The sequence below is a fragment of the Adiantum capillus-veneris genome, chromosome 7, assembly GCF_014529385.1.
Source record: "Adiantum capillus-veneris isolate H3 chromosome 7, ASM1452938v2, whole genome shotgun sequence".
In the NCBI taxonomy this organism is placed as follows: Eukaryota; Viridiplantae; Streptophyta; class Polypodiopsida; order Polypodiales; family Pteridaceae; genus Adiantum; species Adiantum capillus-veneris.
In genome coordinates this window covers 125,137,945-125,159,012 of record NC_140937.1, presented here as the reverse complement: position 1 = coordinate 125,159,012, position 21,068 = coordinate 125,137,945, and the positions used below count along the sequence as shown (strand labels likewise).

At 37.8% G+C, this 21,068-nt stretch overlaps 1 protein-coding gene across 4 annotated transcripts in view; it reads left to right on the top strand.

The window, feature by feature from the left end:
- LOC147454569 (cationic amino acid transporter 4, vacuolar-like) overlaps positions 1-2,508 on the top strand; it is a 68,705-nt gene extending 66,197 nt beyond the window's left edge. For 3 of the 4 annotated variants that reach the window (XM_086516482.1, XM_086516480.1, XM_086516481.1), the window contains 3 exons: positions 794-906; positions 976-1,051; positions 2,026-2,508. In XM_086516482.1, the coding sequence (XP_086372608.1) occupies positions 794-906; positions 976-1,051; positions 2,026-2,155 (319 nt within the window). In that variant the 3' untranslated portion in view covers positions 2,156-2,508. The remainder of the gene's footprint in view (positions 1-793; positions 907-975; positions 1,052-2,025) is intronic. The other variant, XM_086516483.1, reaches the window with a different exon arrangement.
- Positions 2,509-21,068: the final 18,560 nt, after the last annotated feature.

Genomic DNA, 21,068 nt, shown 5'->3' with positions numbered 1-21,068 from the left:
GATGTCGTGGTATTTAGTCAATACTATGCATGATGGAGCTGATGGTTATATTGTCTTGTGGGTGACTACCATGGGTCTAGACTCTATACCTTGCACTTTCCTTCAAGGGTGAATTTGGGCTTATCCTGGATTCATCTAGGTATATTTTTTAGTCGTATAGCGGACATGCAACTTCACATTGTGAAGTTTTCGTTCGAGTTACGACCAGTTGATATTGTGTTAATTCTTTCTATCTTTTGTGGTGCGTATGCCCTATCAACTACCTCATTTGTGCTAATTTTTTCGATTTCATGCTTCTTTTAGTGCTAGGCTTCATTATGGCTGAGTCTGCCCTTGATCTCCGGAGTCATGACAGAAACTCAGTATGCTGAACTTTGTGTTGATGTTGCTCATGTGTGTGTACGTGTGGGGTGTGTTGTGTTGGGGAGCATATGTTAGTACCTGGTTCTGCATCCACTATTGGGCACTGACGACGTTAGTGGGGATGTTGTGGTATTTAGTCAATACTATGCATGATGGAACTGATGGTTATATTGTCTTGTGGGTGACTACCATGGGTCTATACCTTGGACTTTCCTTCAAGGGTGAATTTGGGCTTATCCTGGATTCATCTAGGTATATGTAATCCGTATTGCAATCGCAGCAAACTAGTGTGGTTAAACAAAAACAGCACTGGTGCACGTTGTGGCATGCAATTTTCTTGAACTTCAGAAATTTGATCTTGTTAGCACTAAGACTTTTTTTTCCTCTCAATGGCCTGTTATACTAATCTTTCGTGGTTGTGGTGCTGTAGCTGGCTGAGGTATGTTTTAGCATCCATTGGTGCTGTTGCGTTTTCGGGTGGTGCAATAACCCTATCATTTTTAAAGCAGGATGAAGGTCGGCATACCTTTGGACAATCTGGAGGTAAAGGTGATGCCAAATTTTCAACTTGTTCTTGGTGTTTCTTCAACATATTAAATGAACATGCAACAGGTTTTTTATGTCCGTTTGTTCCATGGCTCCCTTTGCTCAGCATCTTGATCAATGTCTATTTGCTGGCAAACCTTGGGTAAATCTTTTCCTCTCCTTTTTTGTCCGTTTCTGAGATGCTTGCGTTGTATGGCATGGTTTTCATAAGAGCAAGAATAACCGGTTCATTTCCTTTCAAAGGCTACTTACGAACACAAATGTATGCGCATGCGTTTACCTGCGTGCTACATAGTGCAGCTGCGCTTGTGCACGGTCTTTAGAACCTGTCCTTGCACATCTTTGATTTTGTGGATAGCTTTGACATTGATAAGCAAAGCAATTGTTCTAAATATACATTGGCGCACCTGTGCTTGCGTGCGGTCGTTTGAACCTTTCTTTGTACATTACGATAGGGGTGTGAGTTCTTCTACTAAAGAAAAATCATGCATTGGTCTCTAGGGTGCCTCAAGTCCATATGCAAGAGACGAAAATCCCGTTTGAGTTACTGAGGTGGTTTATATTGTATGTCCTTGTATTGCCTTGATTTAACTATATATTGCCTTGTATAGCTGCTTACAACATCCTCAGCCTAGGTGCCAATTGTCTGGGAGATTGACCTCAAAACCCACCCTTACCATATTTTCTTGCCTTACAGTGTCATACCCCATCATTCTCAGTTACTGATGGTTTCCTTAGTAGTGCTGATCTTGTGTCGAAATCTGGGGAATTTTTCCATGGGTTCTCCATCAGCTCTTTTGTTTTTCAAAATCTGGGGACTTTTTCTATGGGTTCTGGATCAGGTTTTGCTCTAGTGGGTTCAACATAGAACTATTTTTACTTCCAAAAGTTCTCAAATTTTAATTTATAGAGAGGTATTATTTAAGGAACTTCAAAAGAAATTTTACAGATTGAATTGGAAAAGGGGGTGTTATAATTTTGGAAATTTTCACAAATAAGGGATTTTGATAATACCCCTTGAATGCATGTTGACATTTAATGAACGCCCTGAGTGAGTCGATGGCTTCTATGTTTGCATTTGGACCTAATAATTATGTGATGTTTTATTGTTCTCAGGCTATCGACATGGTTGCGAGTAGGAGTGTGGTTAATTCTGGGGGCAGCAGTGTACTTTATGTATGGGATAAGGCACAGTCTACTTTCTGAGAAAGGCAGGGTAGCTAAAGATTTTGCACCTCTGTCTTGATTGCTCTTCTGCAGATTAACCAAAAAATGCATTGAAGGCACTTTTTATTGCCATGATGGTTTCAAAATCAAGCCAATCGCGGAGAGCTCCACCTCTATTTAAAATTTCTTCCTTTATTAAATTGTTCTCAACATTCTTTGGTCTCTCCCCTTGATGGGCTAAGATAAAATCATTGTTTATAATCCGATGAGGACAACAATTATGTAATTTTATGTGGAACTTGTCAGCCACAACAGACAAAAAACATTCTAAATAGTCTCGCATTTAGAGATGAACAACATTCTTTTGTACAAGTGCTGTACAATAGTGCAAGTGGGTGCTTCTCTAATTAAAGGCTTGAACGTTGCCCCCAATGTCTAATTATTTGATGCTCTCCTACTTTCCCATGTTTCTTGTCCACTTTATATCCATAGTTTGATCAAGGTCTACTGTTTGTCCTAACGTGTCTTGGAACGCTTTAGTGCCTTGTTTTCTTGCCAAGTTGTTGCACCTATTTAATGCATTTAGAAACACATTTTGCATGTCTCTTTCATAATCTAGTTAGTTTAAGATGCGAAAGCAATTGGTGAATATCCTCTGCCAAAGTTTTATGTCGAAAGTCTGGTGAAAATTTGATGTTATTTTGTAAAAAGCCTTGTAGGAGAAATTGAGTTTATGTTTGTTTAATAGATATCAGCCTGAAGACATTAAGTTCCTACTCCTTCCCAAACATTCTGAATTTTGAAAATGTTGGGCAAATTTTGAGCTTCTAAAGCTATCTTCAAGAAAATTTTTATGTGTGTGGAAAATTCTACAATTTTACATCACTACAGATAAAAACCAATGATTGAGTAATAGAGGTTAGGATGGAAGGTGGAGATGGAACACGCACAAGCAAGGAGAGAAAAATCGATATGGAATTTGAACGCGCAGCTCTCTGATAAGAAATGACTATTATCGTCAGAGTGATATTATTGACATAAATAAAACGCTTTGAACATGAAAAAAGAACTAGCTTTTAAATTGTATACAATGATCAATTGAATTTGCAACCAGATGAGCAACAACTTGTTTAGTATCACCACCATATGAAAAAAAGTCTTCAAGAGTGCATGGCGTATAGAGTACATGAGGGCTTTGTTGCATCTACTAATGTTTGGTTCAGATGACCTGATGGCAATGATCGTGCTTCTAGAGTCACGAAACCTCTTGGAAGAAATCATTTGCCGCTATTTTAGGAGCGTAAGATGCGGATAAAGTTTCTAAATGACCTACACACCCACGAGGCGAACGTTGATTAGTGTTGGTAGCATGGGTGATCATCTACCACCAACCCTCGTGAACGATGAGCATGGAGGCAAGGAAAAGTAGATTGTTTTCGTTGGGCTTGTTTAAACCTAGCCTAATTTGCAAGTGCTTATGAAATGTATCTTTACATGTTTGGAAAGTGCGGCCTTATTGTAGATGTTTGAAGTCAATTGTTTACCACCAAGGATAATAAAGCACAACACAATTTTGCAGGGGTCCATACTCCGTAACCTCGCAAAAGTTCTTCTTCATATAGTGAATATAAAGTCTCTTGACTTTCCAATATCCTAAGGCTCTTCATCTTCTACACCATCACCCTTCACTTTTGCAATTACATGTTTTGAAAGTTCTTTTCATTTTGTCCAATTGGTGGGAACCTAATCGCTTCCATTTTGTTAAGTCTTGTAGAGAACTTGGTAGTTTTTACGATCTAACAAGATCAAGATATATATGTTTGATTTCTTTCAACCATTAATTTTACATCCCAAGCATGAAACTCTTGGAAGTAATTGTGGTCTATTGGATGCAGTTCTCTGATTAGTTTCACATAAAAAGGTAATGATGACCAACCTTTTTTCTTCGTATTTCTTCTAGGAGGCGCATTACCTAAGTATCGTCCTATGCAGGGATTTCATTGATGTGTTCACAATTGTGTGATAACATAAATAACTTTAGTAATTACATAAAAAGAAGACGTGATCACGTTAATTGTAAACCTGACCTGTGATGACCTGAAAAACACATAGAGCCTCCAGGTAAAATCATATTCCCTCAAGATCTGTCAGGTTTTTTTATTTTTCCGGCGGGCCCGTCGGGAAAAAGACATTGCCCACCGGGCTCGTTGGGAAAATAAAAAAAATAGACGGACATAATTATATAAAGTAAACCTCGTGCTTACCGTGGTTCTTTGACTACGCAATACCTTGGGAAGTGTATACGAGCACCGAGTATAGTTATCTCTTTGTGAATTGACGTAAGGTTACAGAGTCACAGGTCCTTTTTTTGGACCGAACGTGATTTTTAATTTGGTAACCACTTCTAAAAATATTTAAATCCTTCACCGAACATAAAGGTACGAAACCAAAACAATTGAGAATTTAGAGAGTCACGCTCATTGTGACGAAGCCATTGGTCCATATGAGGGCTGAAGTTGGTTTTAGAAGATGAGCATATGTAAATGACGAGTCGATAGTTAAGGGTCGGATGTCCTGTACTAGTGTACTGGGTATATAAAAATCCTTGAAGTCTTGCATTTTTCACCATCATATATTTGACTTGATATACATTGTCACTTCACAATATAAGAGCTATAATCTTTAATTGGGTGAAAATAACTTTTATATATTGAATTGGATGTATAAGGGGGCTATAATCCTTGACTGGGTACAAGTAGCACCTTAATTGTATGATTGTATTGAAGATTTCTTTGCGTTATTTCATGCATTGGTTTATATAGAGAGTGCATTATGTATTATGAAAGATTGTTAGTGCATGACATGACGAATTATAGACATTATTGCTTTCGTGTGTGTTTTGAAAATAATTGACATCGTTTTAATGTAGAAGTTGATTATTCTTTGTATCATTTGAAAATAGATGTGTCTTATTGTTTGAAAATCGAAGAGTGTATAAATAATCATCATAATAATAATTGCATTGAGAAATTCAAAGAATTGTTGTATTTATTATGTCATGCAGAGAGTACATTGCAATGTGTATGTTTGCTCACAACATATGTGATTGATATGTGGATTGATTAGAGTGCATTGCAAATCTCATATTGTACAGATTTGATTACTTTCTTAGTGATTTATTTTTTAATATATATTGAAAAGAAACAAAATGTTTAAAAGTTGAACATCTAGTTCTTATGCTTTCAGTTTTAAATTGAAAGCAATGGAGCAAAATGTCGGTACAAGTGGTACGAAGAAGCAAAAAGCCCTTGGCAAAGAGTGGATTATGCTCACAACATATGCGGTCGATATATGGAGTAACAATGTAAATTTTCCTTCACAACAAAATCAGGCGGTGCATAATGAATTAGGGACCATTTTTATCGGTGGCATTAAAAAGAATTGTAAGAAATGTGAACATCCTCAAGCACCTGCAAATGCAAAGCGTTTGAGAGAAGAGATCACGAAAAAGGGTGGCAAGAGACAACAAATACATAGCTCTGTTATGTATGCAAGTCAAGAGTAGTCAGAGCCAAATTTAACTCTGTTGATCCTTGATGACACCAACTGACCTTGGAGGACAGTATGCATAGGGAGAGGAAATATCAAGCAATGTTCCTTGTAAATGCGTCAAAAATCATTGCATCAAATATTTCGGATGCAGTCTCTAGAAGAAGCACAAACTGCACTCGCCAAAGTAATTTTCTTAACTGGAAGTGCTCTGGTCATGGTAGACAGTAATCATTGGAAGGCCGCTTGAAAGAAATTCGGTGAGTTTTGCCCATGATTTTCAACTCCTTCTTATCGCACGATACGAAATGTTCTCTTGGACAAATGTTACATCGAAGTCAAAGAGCGTGTTTTCAAAATAATACTTGAGAATATTTCGCTTTTAGGATGCACAATTATGAGTGATGGTTAGTCAAATGTTCAAAGAAGACCACTGATCAATGTAATGATGGTTTGTCCAAGGGAGAAACGTTCATAAAGATGATTGGCAATTTCGGTGCAATTAAAAGTGACAAATACAATTTTGAGGTCTTGATTAATGTAACTAAAGAAATCGGAGCTGAACATGTCATTCAAGTAGTCATGGACAACGCAAAGAACTGTAAAAATGTTAGCAAACCAATAAAGAAGTGCTTTCCACAGATTTTTGCCAATGGTTCTAATATACACATCTTAAACTTGGTACTGAAGGATCGGTACACTAGTGAAGAAATCACATAGGTTTGTCAAAATAATTGACATAGCATGTCAAGTTGTGAAATTTATCTTGAAACGGCAAAGAGTGCTCGATTTGTACAGAATGCGCATATCAGTGATGTTGAAACTTCTTGCCGAAACTCTATTCCAAGCATTTTTATACATTGGAATCACTCCCCCGCAATAAGTGCGCTATGATGGACACTTTCAATTGAACGGCTTTTGATGAATGGAAGCTTGAGCAGAAAGAAAAAGTGAAAGAGAAAATTACATGTCTACGTGGCTCTATAAAAGGCTGCTTGGTGGAGGGGTGTAATGGATGCATATCATGTGATGATGCCCGTTATGTTTGTAATTTGCAACCTTGATCAGAAGACGTCAAATATGGGTAAAATGTGGATGACATGGTGGTCAGTTAAACAGAGTCTTGAATATTTTGAGGAGCTAAAAGAGTCTGTTGTAGAGAAGGAGTGACGACTACCACTCTCTGGCAAATAATGAAGAATTTTGGCCAAGTATTTTCATGCAAGATGGAAGAGCGCTTATAGTCCACTCCATAGTGTGGCTTATATGCTCGATTCAGAGTATTGGAATTTAGATTTGATGTCCAATACAGAGGTGGTCAGCGATTTTTATCATGTGGTCAATACCTTCTACTCCAATGTTCAGGACCGAAGTGATTGTATCAAAGAAATGAGCGCATTCAGATTAAAAGAAGGTCCTTTTGTGAATGATTTTGTACAGTCAATGGTAAAAGAGCAACCTGCATGGAAGTGGTGGATGATGAATGGTAGAGAGCATTACTCGACCTTACGTCCGCTTGCAATGAAAGTACTAGTACAATGTGCAGCAAACTCAAGTTCAGAGAGAAACTAGAGTATGTACAAGTATGTTCATAGCACTATTCACAATAGATTGTTAGGAGACATAGCTAAAAAATTAGTGTATATGTTTTGCAACGAAAAGATATTGCATCACATCGAAAGTGCTGGCTACGAGAACGAAATGTCAATTTGGTTGTATGATTGTCAAAACGAAGACGAAGAAAGGTCAATGTCGGCGTATCTCAATGCACTATAGACAAAACAGAAGAGAATTTAATAATAGATGTGGAAGTTGAATTACAAGAAGAACCACAATACTTAAACTCAGAACCAGATAAAAACTTCATCGATTCAACATAGCTTGAGAGTAGAATGAAGATTATGTCAAATACCATTATGAAAGAGCTTGCATTTAATGTGTTTTGATCATATACAATGCTTCATAGTAGCGATTATACATAGTCTGTCAATCTCAATTGTTATGCTCAGAACCTGCATCTTCGTCACCAAATAGATTTTTAATTGTGCTAGGGGTATCTTGGCGAGCTTTCTTGTGGAATATCTTGTGAACAGATTGCGCATCGGCTACTATTTTGCATCAAATGAATTAAACAGATGAGGTGAAAATAATGGCCTTATCAATGTGTAGTATCCACTCTATCCATCAAATTCTTGTAGCAAAGTGGACATTGGAAAGATGAAGATGCATCCGAAGCAGACGAGGGGACCAGCTATGGATGCAGGACAAGTGACTAATGTGTGTCCCTTGTACAGATGGAGGATTCACTTGTTGTGTCAGATTCTGAACATCTTGACTTAAGAGATGAATACTTTTCTCCATCCGGACCTGTGATGGTTGGGGTGTTTGGATGGCTATAGAAAGCCGTGTTATTTTTGCATCTTTCTCTGTCAGCTATGTCGTGGAAATATATTTATTCTTTTTTAAATGTAGATCGACGACCCCTTCAACTATCAATGCCAACTCATCTCGGGTAAAAGTGACACAACTCTCCTTGATATCATGGGTGACAACAGTTGTCTCCTTTGACGAAAAGTCTATGGTTGTTGTTGCACAAAATTAACATACAACATTTTTGCAAAATATAATGCACAATATGCATTGTGCAATGGATGGCCATAAAATTCCAAGTAGATCCTCTGAACGCTTTCTTTGATCGCTTCGTGGAAGCACTTCGATACCTTCCACCATCCTTTCTTTATCTCCGCGCCCTCACATGGCCATATTGTTTTAATCATATCATTGGTCACTTCTTTATTGATATCTTTCCATTGCATGTGGTTTGGATTTGCCCATTTTGATAGTCGTCGAGCAGTGAATGTCACTTGCTGTGCCGACATATCGTGCGCTAGAGATTTCTTACGCTGAAATATATTAATATCCGCTTGCTATTGATCATCTGGCACTGATTGAGTACCACAAACTTGTTCTTCATCGGCCATAGTATCCTAGAGCTGCAATGAACAAATAGATAAATATTCAATATCTTTGACAAAAATATATTCTCACGATTCAACAATCTCACAGATATTCAAAGATGCGTTCTTCTAGTTTTCCACTCTCTTAACTTCATTCAGCAATCTACTTTTATCTGCATGGCCCTCATGGCATTTTGATCGGAGTGGTAAAATAATTTTTCTGGGAAATAAACTTTCCTAGTTGCACTTCAAAAGTCTATTAACATGTCGAATATAAATCCTAATGCATATATGTTGCTTGCTTTTGTGTACGCATCTGCGCACCGTGGATCATATATTTATGATGCAATCCACGGTTGCTTTGCAATCTCTCCTTTCCCTGCTAATTTTGCCTCCAAAACTGCAAAGTTTGACTATCCGCTTGGATGCAAATAATTATTTGACACGCACTTGGCTGGTATTCTAAGCATTATGTCCCAATCAATGATGCCGACGCGGGGTTTATTTGCAAGAGTAAAGTACAACATTATGTTGAATGGGTGCAGGTCACTATACACTATACCAACTGAGTGAGCAGTCGCAATGCCATTAATTAAAGCGTGTAAAATTGTTGGCATCTGCTCAATCACTGCTTTGATCCATGCAATCTCTATCTCTGGTAAGTGCTGAATTGCTGGTGGCAGCGACCTCCAGCCATGTTGTAGCCTATACATGTAGCGTCTGAACTCTCCATGGGTGAATGAAAAGCGGCACATCATGTCCTCCCAAGGTGCCCCCATTGTAGTATGGAAAGATTGTGATCCAAGGATCTTCGCTGGTAACGTCAACGTATCTTAAAATGGAGGGGTGAAGTGTTTGCATTCCTTGCTCTGTCTGAAAGCTATCAAATTTTTCCTCACTCCCTCCCTTGTAGCATTTTTCCACATATGTAATGTGCTTTGGAAAGAAAGAGACGCCTTTAATGGTGTATAATGTGCACACACCAAAAGAGCCTGCTCCAACCCTTGTACCTTCTACCAGAGCCTCGTGGAGAATGCCAATCAGATGAGCGCACTTGACATTCAATGTCGTGCGCATGATTGTGTTGGTGCTGCTGACACTTGATCGGCCACCCACAACCGCTTGCGCATCTTGGATCATCTCCAGTCTCTTTGGTAAGGAAGCTTTGTCCTGAGCTTTCATCCACTTCATCTTGACCTTCTGTTCCTCCCCTAATTTGTCCTTGAGCTCTAATTTTTCCATATCGTAGGTGGGAGGGATATCTTCCTTTAAGTCTCTACCAACCGACTTTCATATTGCCCAACACTATCCTAACCTTGTGGTGGGGGTCAAATTCTCGAATCCCTGTTGGAATCAACAACTCATTTTGGCCTGCACCTCGCAGCTGACGCTCTGTGTTCTCCCATATAGTGCTAGTGAGGTCTTTAATGAAGACGTCACTTTCACTAATCTGCTGTATGCGATCATTTGCACATGATGATGTTGCCAAAATACATTCTTTTCAAATGGCACGCATAATAAGCTTATTTTGATCTGGCGTCATTTTTGCAATGGACAATAAAAATCAACATATCAAATATAATTTCATGGGTGCACATTGCACTGACACTCTCACACTAGTTCAGACAAACCATAACCATGATTTGAAGACTTGAGAAATATGCATGATTATATTGAGGATTGTGAATATTACTTATATTTTGCACATTGCACTCTCACGCTAGTTTAAACAAACCATACAGTGACTTAAAGACTTCAAAAAATTGTGCAAGATTAATTTATTCAGGTTGATAATCATTTTGACTTTGAAATGATATGTTTACTCAAGTAAAATGCAATAAAAATAAGTAACTTCTAATAAAATTATTTAAATCTAGTAGCAAATGTAAAAAATAAAATAAAATCCGATAAAACATAAGACATGAGTTTATATTTAGCACGTTATCACGATTCACTTCAAAAAACATGCCTCTTAGAAGATACATGCATCGTGATCTACATATTACCAATTTTATTTTAGCTCATTTTAAAACATTGAAAGTATACAAACCAATCATAAATTGCAAAGAACGTCTTGCTCTTTAAACAGATAAAAATGAATATTTAACGTGCAAATTGTGTCTTTCTACATAGTGTGAATTATCATGTAAATGTAGCAAAATGATTGATGAATAAATCATCCTTTTGAATATGATTAGGTAGTATGTTTTCATAAGAACACTTAAAAACAACAATATCAAACAATTAAAATATTTGTATATGAAATACTCTTCACGATCGTGTTATCGACGACGACCAAGTATTTCATATACTTAATACTTAAAAAAATGAACTGCACATGCACATACAAATTATATGACGTTTATGCGATCGGGTTAACGACCTGAATAGCACATTTCTGCACAAGCAAAAGCTTCTAACAAACAAAACTCAATTAGCTGCGTTATCGATCGAGTGCCATCTGAATCTAAAGAGAAATAATGGCTTGCATACAAGCATCATATAGCCGCGTTACTGATCGATGCCCATATGTTTTTTTGGAAAGGGGAAGGGAAGTTGACTCACCATAAGGATACTAGAATCTCCGCGTTACCGATGCAGTATCCAGACAGTGAGCCAATACTTACCACAAGAACATCATATTCCTCGCGTCACCAAAGTGATGCCCCCGTGGTAAGCACTATTCTGGAGAACAGTTTATGTACACACTTACATTGTGTGGTAAGATACCTTATGACTGCCGTGCAATACGAAAAAAGGAATGCTACCACACAATGCGCGCACACACACACACACATACGCGGGTCGTGTGGTTAGGTACTCTGCTACTGCCGTGCACTGCGATGTAGAGAACGCTTCCACACGACCCCCTCTCTCCTCTCGACGTACCTGCGAAGGCTCTCTCTCTCTCTCTCTCTCTCTCTCACACACACACACACACACACACACACACACACACACACACACACACACACAAGATGGCTCAAGGAATAACACCGAGAGGGTCTGATCAGGGCCATATATATATTATTTTGCGGTCCCGTAAGGAAAATCCAGTTACTCGACGAAGGGAAAACTGAATAGCCCGCCGATGGAGTTTTTGTGGGTTTCTAGGTTTCTCTTAGCCGGTTTGTTTGTGATCATGTTAAATGTGATTACGTAAATGTGTCAATAAGACCTTGTGATCACACAATTTTTTTGATAATTACCTAAAAATCCCTACTCCTATGTATATGTAGGCCGCTCTAAGAGATTGTAAACATTGCTTGCTATTTTTGTATAGCTGATCAATGCCACATGGCAAGTTATGATGGCCAACCTTTCTCTTCCTATTTCTCACAAGATGTTGGGCATCAACTAAGCATTGTCTTATGTTTATGTAGGACAATCTAAGAGATAGTAGACTTTTTTCCCCCTATTATCTCATCGTTATTGCAACTTTTCACCTTGTTTATTGAGCATAGAAGAGTGTTGAACAAAACACTTCCAAAGAAAAGAAACAAAAAAACAAAAGATCGTACATGAAGTTAAACAATTAGTTTATTGATATCTTCTCCATCCACTATATCTCTATGTGAAACAATAAGGCATTCTTATAGTTTGTAAACTTGTTCACAAATCCTTATAAAGGCACTCTTATAGTTTCCTCCATAATCATAAGGACACCAATTATCTGTCGCATGTGACTATGCAAGAATCTTTTGTAGCTATGTCTATTTTGACACATTTCCACTAGTCATACATGGCTAGTAGCTCGGGCTTGCATGACCACAAACATGCCAAGGACCATATATCTACATTGCTCATGACATATTCTCTTCCTTAATTCCATTCTATAAATTTAAATTTTTCTCGGTTAAGTGTCACAAACATATTAGACATAGTAATCATAATCAGGTTAAACATATCACAGATACATTGACATGTAGTTTGATTTTATAGACACACCTAGAATTAATCTTTTTGAAGATTTAATGAGAATACATTGATGCAAACGGGTGATTTCAACAAAGTATTTCTCATGTTTTCACTTAGTACACGGTAGCAAATTGTACAATGCATATGTCACGAACACTCCACCATATGTAGCAATTCATATAGCACACATATCAACAACAACTCAGTCTATATGATGCAAAGACTTACGAATTTCTCTATGAATTTAATGAGGGCTAGCATTGATTCTTTCTGAGCTTCTTTTATATTGATATATACAACACATAGATGTTCAATCTATCAACTAGTATGTATTAATAACCAAGTAATATTTCTTGCATAGTGTCACAATTAATAAACAATGTTTTAATTAAAAATATCAAACAAATGAAGATATTTATGCAACTACAACAACTACTCCATCCTTCACATTTAACCCAAATAAGCAGAATAAGCAAGATTTTGCAAAAGTGAGAGGAACAAAAAATTCTTTTAAATAAAAAGAAAGATGACTACTTTCAATGTTTACATTTTTTATGAAGGACCACCATCATTTGCATAAGGTGTCATCGGCAAAGATAGTAATTTCTCACACATCAAAATAGAATATTCCATGTGGTTCCTGCCTCACACTTCCAAACCCCATTGATCTGTATATCAGAGATAGTTCTTGATGTGCAGAATGTAAATCTCCAACATTTGCAAAGTCTAGAGGTTGTTTGTGAAAATTATATTGGACACCCAATTTTGAGGGGAGATGATGACGTGGATTTCCTTAAAGGGTCCTTTTGAGACCCCAAAATTTTCCTAATGCATGTTGAGACACATTAAACAAAATTTGGACTCACAAAGGGGTCCTTTAAGGAGTTTGACTTTACCTCTCTCTATAAAAACGGGCACATGGATAAATTTTTGCAAACAAACTCCAAAGTTGGCGGAGGTTTGACAGTTAGAATGTCCTCTTCAAGCTCTATCTAGTGATATATAGCACGCCATGAGATTCCTCATATTTTAGAAGATTCTTTTTTTGATTCACCTATGATGTGACAACTCTATCGAAATTTAAGTGAATCAAAAAAAGAATCTTCTAAAATATGAGGAATCTCATGGCGTGCTATATATCACTAGATAGAGCTTGAAGAGGATAAGTGTCAAACCTCCGCCAACTTTGGAGTTTGTTTGCAAAATTTTATCCATGCGTCCATTTTGGTAGAGAGTTGTTAATTCAAACTCCTTAAAGGGCCCCTTTGTGAGTCCAAATTTTGCCTAATGAGAAGAAGAAGAGAGAAGTAATAAGAGAAGATATATTTTAACATTTAAGGAACAATCCTGAGAGAGAGAGAGAGAGAGAGAGAGAGAGAGAGAGAGAGAGTTCAAAATAGACCATTTGGAAGTAAGAAGGATACCATTATTTATTTTTATTTCATTTTATGCTAGCTATGAGGTTGAAATGCAAGAAGAAATTCAAAACAATGATTTATGTTTGCTTGGATAGAGAGAGACAATGTTTAGATATGTGGAATGAGCTGATCACTTGACATCAATTCTAGGTTTTAAATTCTAGAGTCAGATGTCAGATGTTAGATGAAACGAATAGAAATCAATGTTCAAAAGACAAGATGGGAAAAATTGAAAACATAACCAAACTAAAATAAAAGACTGGATTTAGATGACATGAGCTAAGACAACTATAATTTAGATATTCAAAGTTATGAATGGTTCGGAAGTACAACTCTGAAAGTACAATTGATACTACACTTAGTGTTCAATTACAAGTTGATACAAGAATTTTGGCAACCCATGTAGATCGGACATTATTTGAGAAAAAGACACTTAAAAAGAAAGTAATGGGCCCTATTTACAGGTACTCGTATTGGGTATTGATTGACTATACAATCACAAACTCTAATAACTAATGGTAACTCTGCTAGGTAATTCATAAAAGTCATTCCATGTAGACTATCTCCAGGGATAGGTTTCTACTATCTACATCCTCCTCCCCTTTCTTGAGTTTTGGTGTATTTCAAAATTTTAAACTACTGGTTTGATTTCATCTTTTGTGCTTGGATTTTCCTTTATATGGAGCCTTCCTTAGTTTAGATTTTAAAACTTGTTGAACTGGTGGTTGAAGAACTCTCGGCATGACTTGGCCTTGAGGTACATTGGAAGTGGAATTATTCTTTTGAATAATTTTGTATATAGCTTCTTGCTCCAGTTTCTCCTTTTGCATAGTGATAATCTCCTCTCCATAAGGTATGAGTGCATGCCATATTTTCATATCAGGGTCATATAAAGTTTTCTTTTCTTTGGTCACTTGTGCCCTTGCCAACTTGTGACGAATCAATGTTGTGTGGATCCATCTAGCTCAATTTGGCCGATTTGCTTTGATTTTGGCTTCAAACAAGGCTTCAACCATTTCTCTAAAGTGGGGTTTAGAGTTAGCTTTACTGGAAAGTTCTCTTTTCAGGAATTTTTAATGCCTCCACATATAGCTGCAACAACTCATTAGTGTATTTGATCAAGAGATTGATCTGTGATTTCCATTGTGTCATCATTCCTTTGAAGTTGATTAAATAATCGTTAATCTTGGAGACACTGCTCGTTTGTTTAATGTAATAAAAAGATTGGTTTCCAACTACCCATGGGGCCTTGCTCTATTTATACCAATCCCTTGTTTGATCCACAATCTGGATACAATGCATCTGATCAACAAACTCATTATAAATTGGGTATAGAGCTAGATAGAAATTTGGGAGTGCACGCATTAAAACTGGTGATTTTGGCACTGCCTCAATGTAGTTCAGGTCAATGTGGCTTTCTTGCTGCATCATCTTCTCAAGAATTCTGACCAAATAAAAATAATTTTCAAGGCTTGTTCTTGTTCTCTAACGGTCACTCTGGTATGTGGCCCTTGATTGTTGGATGCATTGTTTTCTAAGATAGTTACAACGTGATGATCCAAATCCTTGTCGCTATCTGCATTTTTATCAACATTGCCTTAACTTCATTTTTGATATCTTGCATGCACTTGTAAGCTGTTTTTTTTTGCCCAATAACACTTCTAGCTAAATTCCTAGAGTTTGGATATTCATTGTGGTCATCTCCTTTGTCTCGGGATTCACTAAAGTGTCATCTTGTGCAAGAATGTATTCAAATATTTTGTCGAATACCTGAACTACATTTGGATGTGTTGGTAGATTGCAAGTTCACTTTTTGTGGTAGCTAATCACTTTCCATTTCTTTATCTTTCTTTTAGGTCCCACATATAACATCTGATAGCGTTCCAAATGTGAATAGACATCATCATCCTAAAGGTACGTTTGGATCTAAACTTGCTTCTCTCTTCTTAACCGTTTGCTTAGACATTGATTGGAGAAATCTAAAGTATGGTCTGAGTCTGGTGCTTGTTATATGTGTTTTTCCTTATCTCAGCGTGTGAGGACTATTTGTTGTTGACTTCTAGTATGTTGTCTAGAGGTGGCCTTTGGATTTAGTAGGCACTTGACTAGCATCCTAACTGGAGCAAGGAGCCTCTATGGAGTCATGGTTGTTGTCATCATCATCATTCTTCTTTTGCAAATAGTGTCTTCATCCTAATCATCTTCTTTGTCATCCTCATCTTCATCTTCATCGGGGTTTGTTTTGAAATGTTCACTGAGTGTCTAATTTGACAACATGTTGGTGTATGTGGATCTCTTGTCCTCCATATCTTCTTTAGCAATTATATAAGCCCTAATGCTGAATGTAACTTATGGCCCCAATCCGTTCTAGACTCTAACACTATCTTAGTTAAGATTGTACATAGGGTCTTATTCGTAGCTTCTGCTTGGCCATTAGCCTATGGGTGGTAGGGAGCTGACTTATTATGAACTATCATGAAGTCTTCAAGAAAATTTTTGATCATCTCATTTATGAAATGTGTGCCTCGAGCACTGACAATTTCTATAGGTAGACCATATCTAGCAAAGACATTTTCATATAGAAATTGTGCAGTAGTCCTGGCATCAGCTTTTTGTGTAGCTTTAGCTTCGAGCCATTTAGTGAGATAATTTGTGACCACGATGATATATTGGGCATGTGTCTTGTAAGTAGGGGGTGAGATTGCTCCTACAAAGTCTATTCCCCACTTAGAAAACGCTCTGGCTCCCATCATTGGCCGTAAGGGCATCTCATCCTGCTTTATTGGCACATTGGTTCGTTGACAACACTCACATCATTTTGTATATTCGTTCGCGTCCATATGAATGTTGACCACCATATTCCAGAGGTGAGGATAATTTTTGCTGTCTTTGCCCCTGAGAACTGGCTTCCCCACTAATCCCTTCATGTGCTTGTTCCAGGATTGGAATGTACATGGTCTTTGTTGCGCATAGCCTAAGCTGGTTATCCTTTCCTGTCTTATAGAGCTGATTTTCAATCGGATTGAAATCACGAGCTTCTAATTTTATTACTCTCTGCCGTGCTCTGGTGATATTTTCAGCAAATGTTTGTTTTTCCAAGAAGTCAATGTTGTATTGAATCAATCTGGCTTAAGTTTTATTTGAAACAATGTTGCATGTTCTATGGGTGGACTTGATCTACATTTGGTGCAACTAGTTACATAATCATGAACATCAGCACGCATATTCGGCCAATACACTCCTAATTGTCACACAGGCGTTGGAAATTTTTTAAGGATGAATAATGAAATGTTAAATCCTGATTATGCGCTTCCAGCAAATAGGTTTCATATTCCTCAGGGTTTATGCACACTCGTAGGATACCATTGGAACCTAGATTATATAAAACGTTCTCCAATCAACTAAAAGTTCTTAGCTTGCCAAATGATTCTTTGTTTAAGGTCTTGGTCTGTTTTGTTGAATTCTATGCCTTGTGATAGTAGCTTTACGATCTCTTGGGACCACTTAGGTGCCATTTCTATATTGAAGAGATATGCATCCAAGAGATCATCATCCTTCTCCATTTGGTAATCGAGAAAGGTGGCCTGCTTTGAGATGCGTCCTCCCCTTTTTAACCATTATTGTAAAGTCAATTTCCAGCATTATGATGAACCATCTTACGATTCGCCCAGTGTTTCATGGTTAGTTGACAAGGTATAAAAGGGCTTGATGGTCTGTGAAAAACACAAACTTATTTTCAAGGAGATAATGCCATAAATTCTTAACAACATAAATCATTCCAAGCCCCTCTCTTTCAGTGGTTGTGTAATTTTTTTCGGCACTATTTAGTTGTCGGATGGAATAGCTGACTGGAAAATCCATGGTTCCCTTTTTGGTTGAGCCAGAATACATCCTATAGCAAATGCAGATGCATCTATATAAACTTGAAATATTTTTTCCCAATCAGGTGCCTTTAGCACCGAGGTTGATACAAGGGCATATTTTAATTTCTTAAATGATTCCTCGCATTCATCTATGCATTCATCTATAAGTCTATATAGGGGTTGGACGAAATTGCATACATGTGTATGAACCTCCTGTAATAACCGCAATTCCCCATAAATCATTGTACTTGCTTTGCATTGATTGGATTAAGGATTTTCACAATCACTTTAATCATTTTGACAATCACTTTAATCTTATCCAAATATGTGTGGATATGCCATTCTCCTAGACTATATGTCCCAAGATTCGTCCTTGTCTTACCATGAAAACACACTTTTTTGGATTAAGATAGATCCTATATGTCCTGCATTTCTCAAATACCTTTTTGAGGTGTTCCGTATGTTCCTCTCTTTGGAGAGAGTATACACATAGGTCATCCATATAGGTTTCCGGGAAGATCCTCAAGTATTCATTGAAAGCTTGTGCCATCAATATTTGAAATGTTGTAGGTGAATTTGTCAACCCAAATGGCATGACCCTATATGCAAATATGTCCCATTTTGTGGAAAATGCCATTTTATATTGGTCCTCAGGTGCAATTGCAAGCTGGTTGTAGCTAGAAAATCTATCCAAGAAGGGGTATGCACGCTTTTTTGCCACTCATTCAAGGATGCGGTCCGTAATTGGTAAGGGATAGTTATCCCTTATTGTGGCTACATTGACTTTTTTGAGGTTGACACACACTCGGAGTTTACCATTCATTTTGGGTACCACAACGATTGGAGACACCCAATCAGTGTGTTCTATCTCATAGATAAACTCCACCTCCTTCATCTTATCAATCTCTTCCTTGATACGCTTAGCAAAGGTGTCATTGTACGTGTATGGCCTTTGTCTGCTAGGTTTTGCATTAGGTTTTAAAGGGATATTATGCTGACATATTGGTGGATCCACTCTCTTTAAGTCCTTGTAAGACCATGCAAACACATCCTTATATTCTTGAAGAAGGTTGATAAGCTCCTCTTTCTCTTTTTGACTTAGATCGGTGGTTGTATAGGCACATAGCCCTTATTGTAGTAGAATTCCTCGGTCACATGATTCGTCCACTTATGTTTGATGGCGCACCACTTTAGTTGCTTAGCCTGTGGCTTGGCAAATGGGCTAATCCTCTTTAGCACCTCCTCTATGAGTCTCTCCTGATTTACCTCTAGTTCATTTCGTTGTGCTGATTTCGCAAACTTAGTTCCACTTTGTTGAGATGATGAATCATCATCATCTCTGTCCCTTTGATCTCCATCCCTGTAGATTGCACAATTATCCACCAGGAATAAAGCCTCCTTGGTTAACTCATTCAAAGTGGGGCTTTTATTCATATGCAAATCCTTTGGAAGGTCTGCATTTCTCAAGCCTTGGGTAAATATCAACATGAGTCTAGATTGAGTAGGTAATTCTTCCATTGGACAAAATTTCATGTATCGTTTCAACCGTAGGACTGCCTTCCTGATAGATTCCCCCTCTTTCTGCTTGAACTTATGGATTTGAGAGACAGTATTGTGGGTTATCCTCCCTCTTTGTGGTTCAGTTACAAATCTATTTTTTGTTTTGATTCTCTCCATATAGGGGAATCCTGCTGTGGTCGATATCATCATTGGTCCCTTGCTCTCCTTGGGATAAGAATAAGAGTAAGTGGGCATGGGAGAGACTATATGGGTCACATATGATCCATTTGTAATAGGTACTTCTCCTCTATAGAACTCCTGTTCCCTTGTCACTGTGGGTCGCAACCATGATTGCAACGTTTCAGGATTTGGGTTGAGATACGAAGGAAAAATTGGTGTTTCTATTGTTCTATCTTGCCTAGTTGGAAATCTGTGTATCCTCTATTTCCTCAAAGGGATTGGTAGATTTACTAGGGGTAGGGTTTAGTCCTTAAGTGGCAGCAAGGTCTGTTGGAATTACTCTAGTGGCTATCAATCTTGCTACCTCTGCTTTCTCTATCGGCAAATACTCTCATCCGTATTTGTCTTCTTCTATTATGAGACTCCTTCACCTGATTCATATGAGAACAAGTACAAAGTCCTTTCTGTGCCTAGCTCAAAGGCAAATGGTGCTAGACGTCAGAAATATGTCTTGACTCTCCCATTCAAGTATTCATGGATCCCTACCATTCCTTGGTTAGTCACCACTTTAGTCACCTTCTTGTCAAACACTAGGATCGTGTTAGGAAGGTCTATTTGAGGAGGTATTTTGGCGGTTTCAGAAACCATCTTCCCTTTTACCACATGATCTTCGTATTTGTTGTAATTCTTTGGATCCTTAACGATAAGGTAATGCGTTCCATCATCATCACAAAATCTATCCCCTTCATCGTAAGTTAGAAGGGCATCCACTCCTTCTGCTGGTTTTCCCTCAATACATATGCTTTTTTGTCCCCTTTCATCAGCATATACCAGAGTCCCATGAGCATTTGGTCCTTCTAAGTAAAGGGTTGTGAACCTCATCGTCTGAGGAGGGTTCTTAGAGGTGCTACCTCCTCCTACTTGGCTTGGTCGATTAACATCGGTGTTCCGGTCAGCTATGAGGTAAAAAGATTGGTCAGAAGAGGTGTTGATTCCTCTACCGTCTTCTATGATTGGTGCTAGTGGATCTATTCTAGCTAGGGCCACACTCTCCTCCCTAGACACTAAACTGACCTGATCTTCTTGTGATCTTTGGTCTCTTTGGAGGTTTCTCCCTGACCTTAAATACATTAATTCCTTAACACACCACTATCAATCCAAACCTTTTACCTTAAAAGTTCAGTCTATCGTTCCTTACTCTGGCTAGTTCAACTCTTCTGTTGGTTGACTGATTGACCTTCCGATTGGTCGTGACTTGATGGGCATGTTGCTGGCTATCTGTACAAAACTTTAGACTCTACAATGTTTTGTCAATAATGATTCTCACTTTAGTAACATTCGGTATTGATTAGTAAGACCATGCGAGTACTTCCCGTCCAAAGTTTGTTTTGGGAAGGGTTGTCCCTATGTATGTTCTTCTCACTGAATTGACTGGTAAAATGGGTTGCTAGAGTTAAGTGGAACACTTTGGCAAAATAAATTTAATCAAATAAGCTCTAATTCTGGCCCTTACACTTTGTATGCGTATAAAGCCTATCATGGAAAAATAAGAACATTTATTCTCCTGATATTCGCTACCATGCAAGTAACTCTCAAAAGCTTCCAAG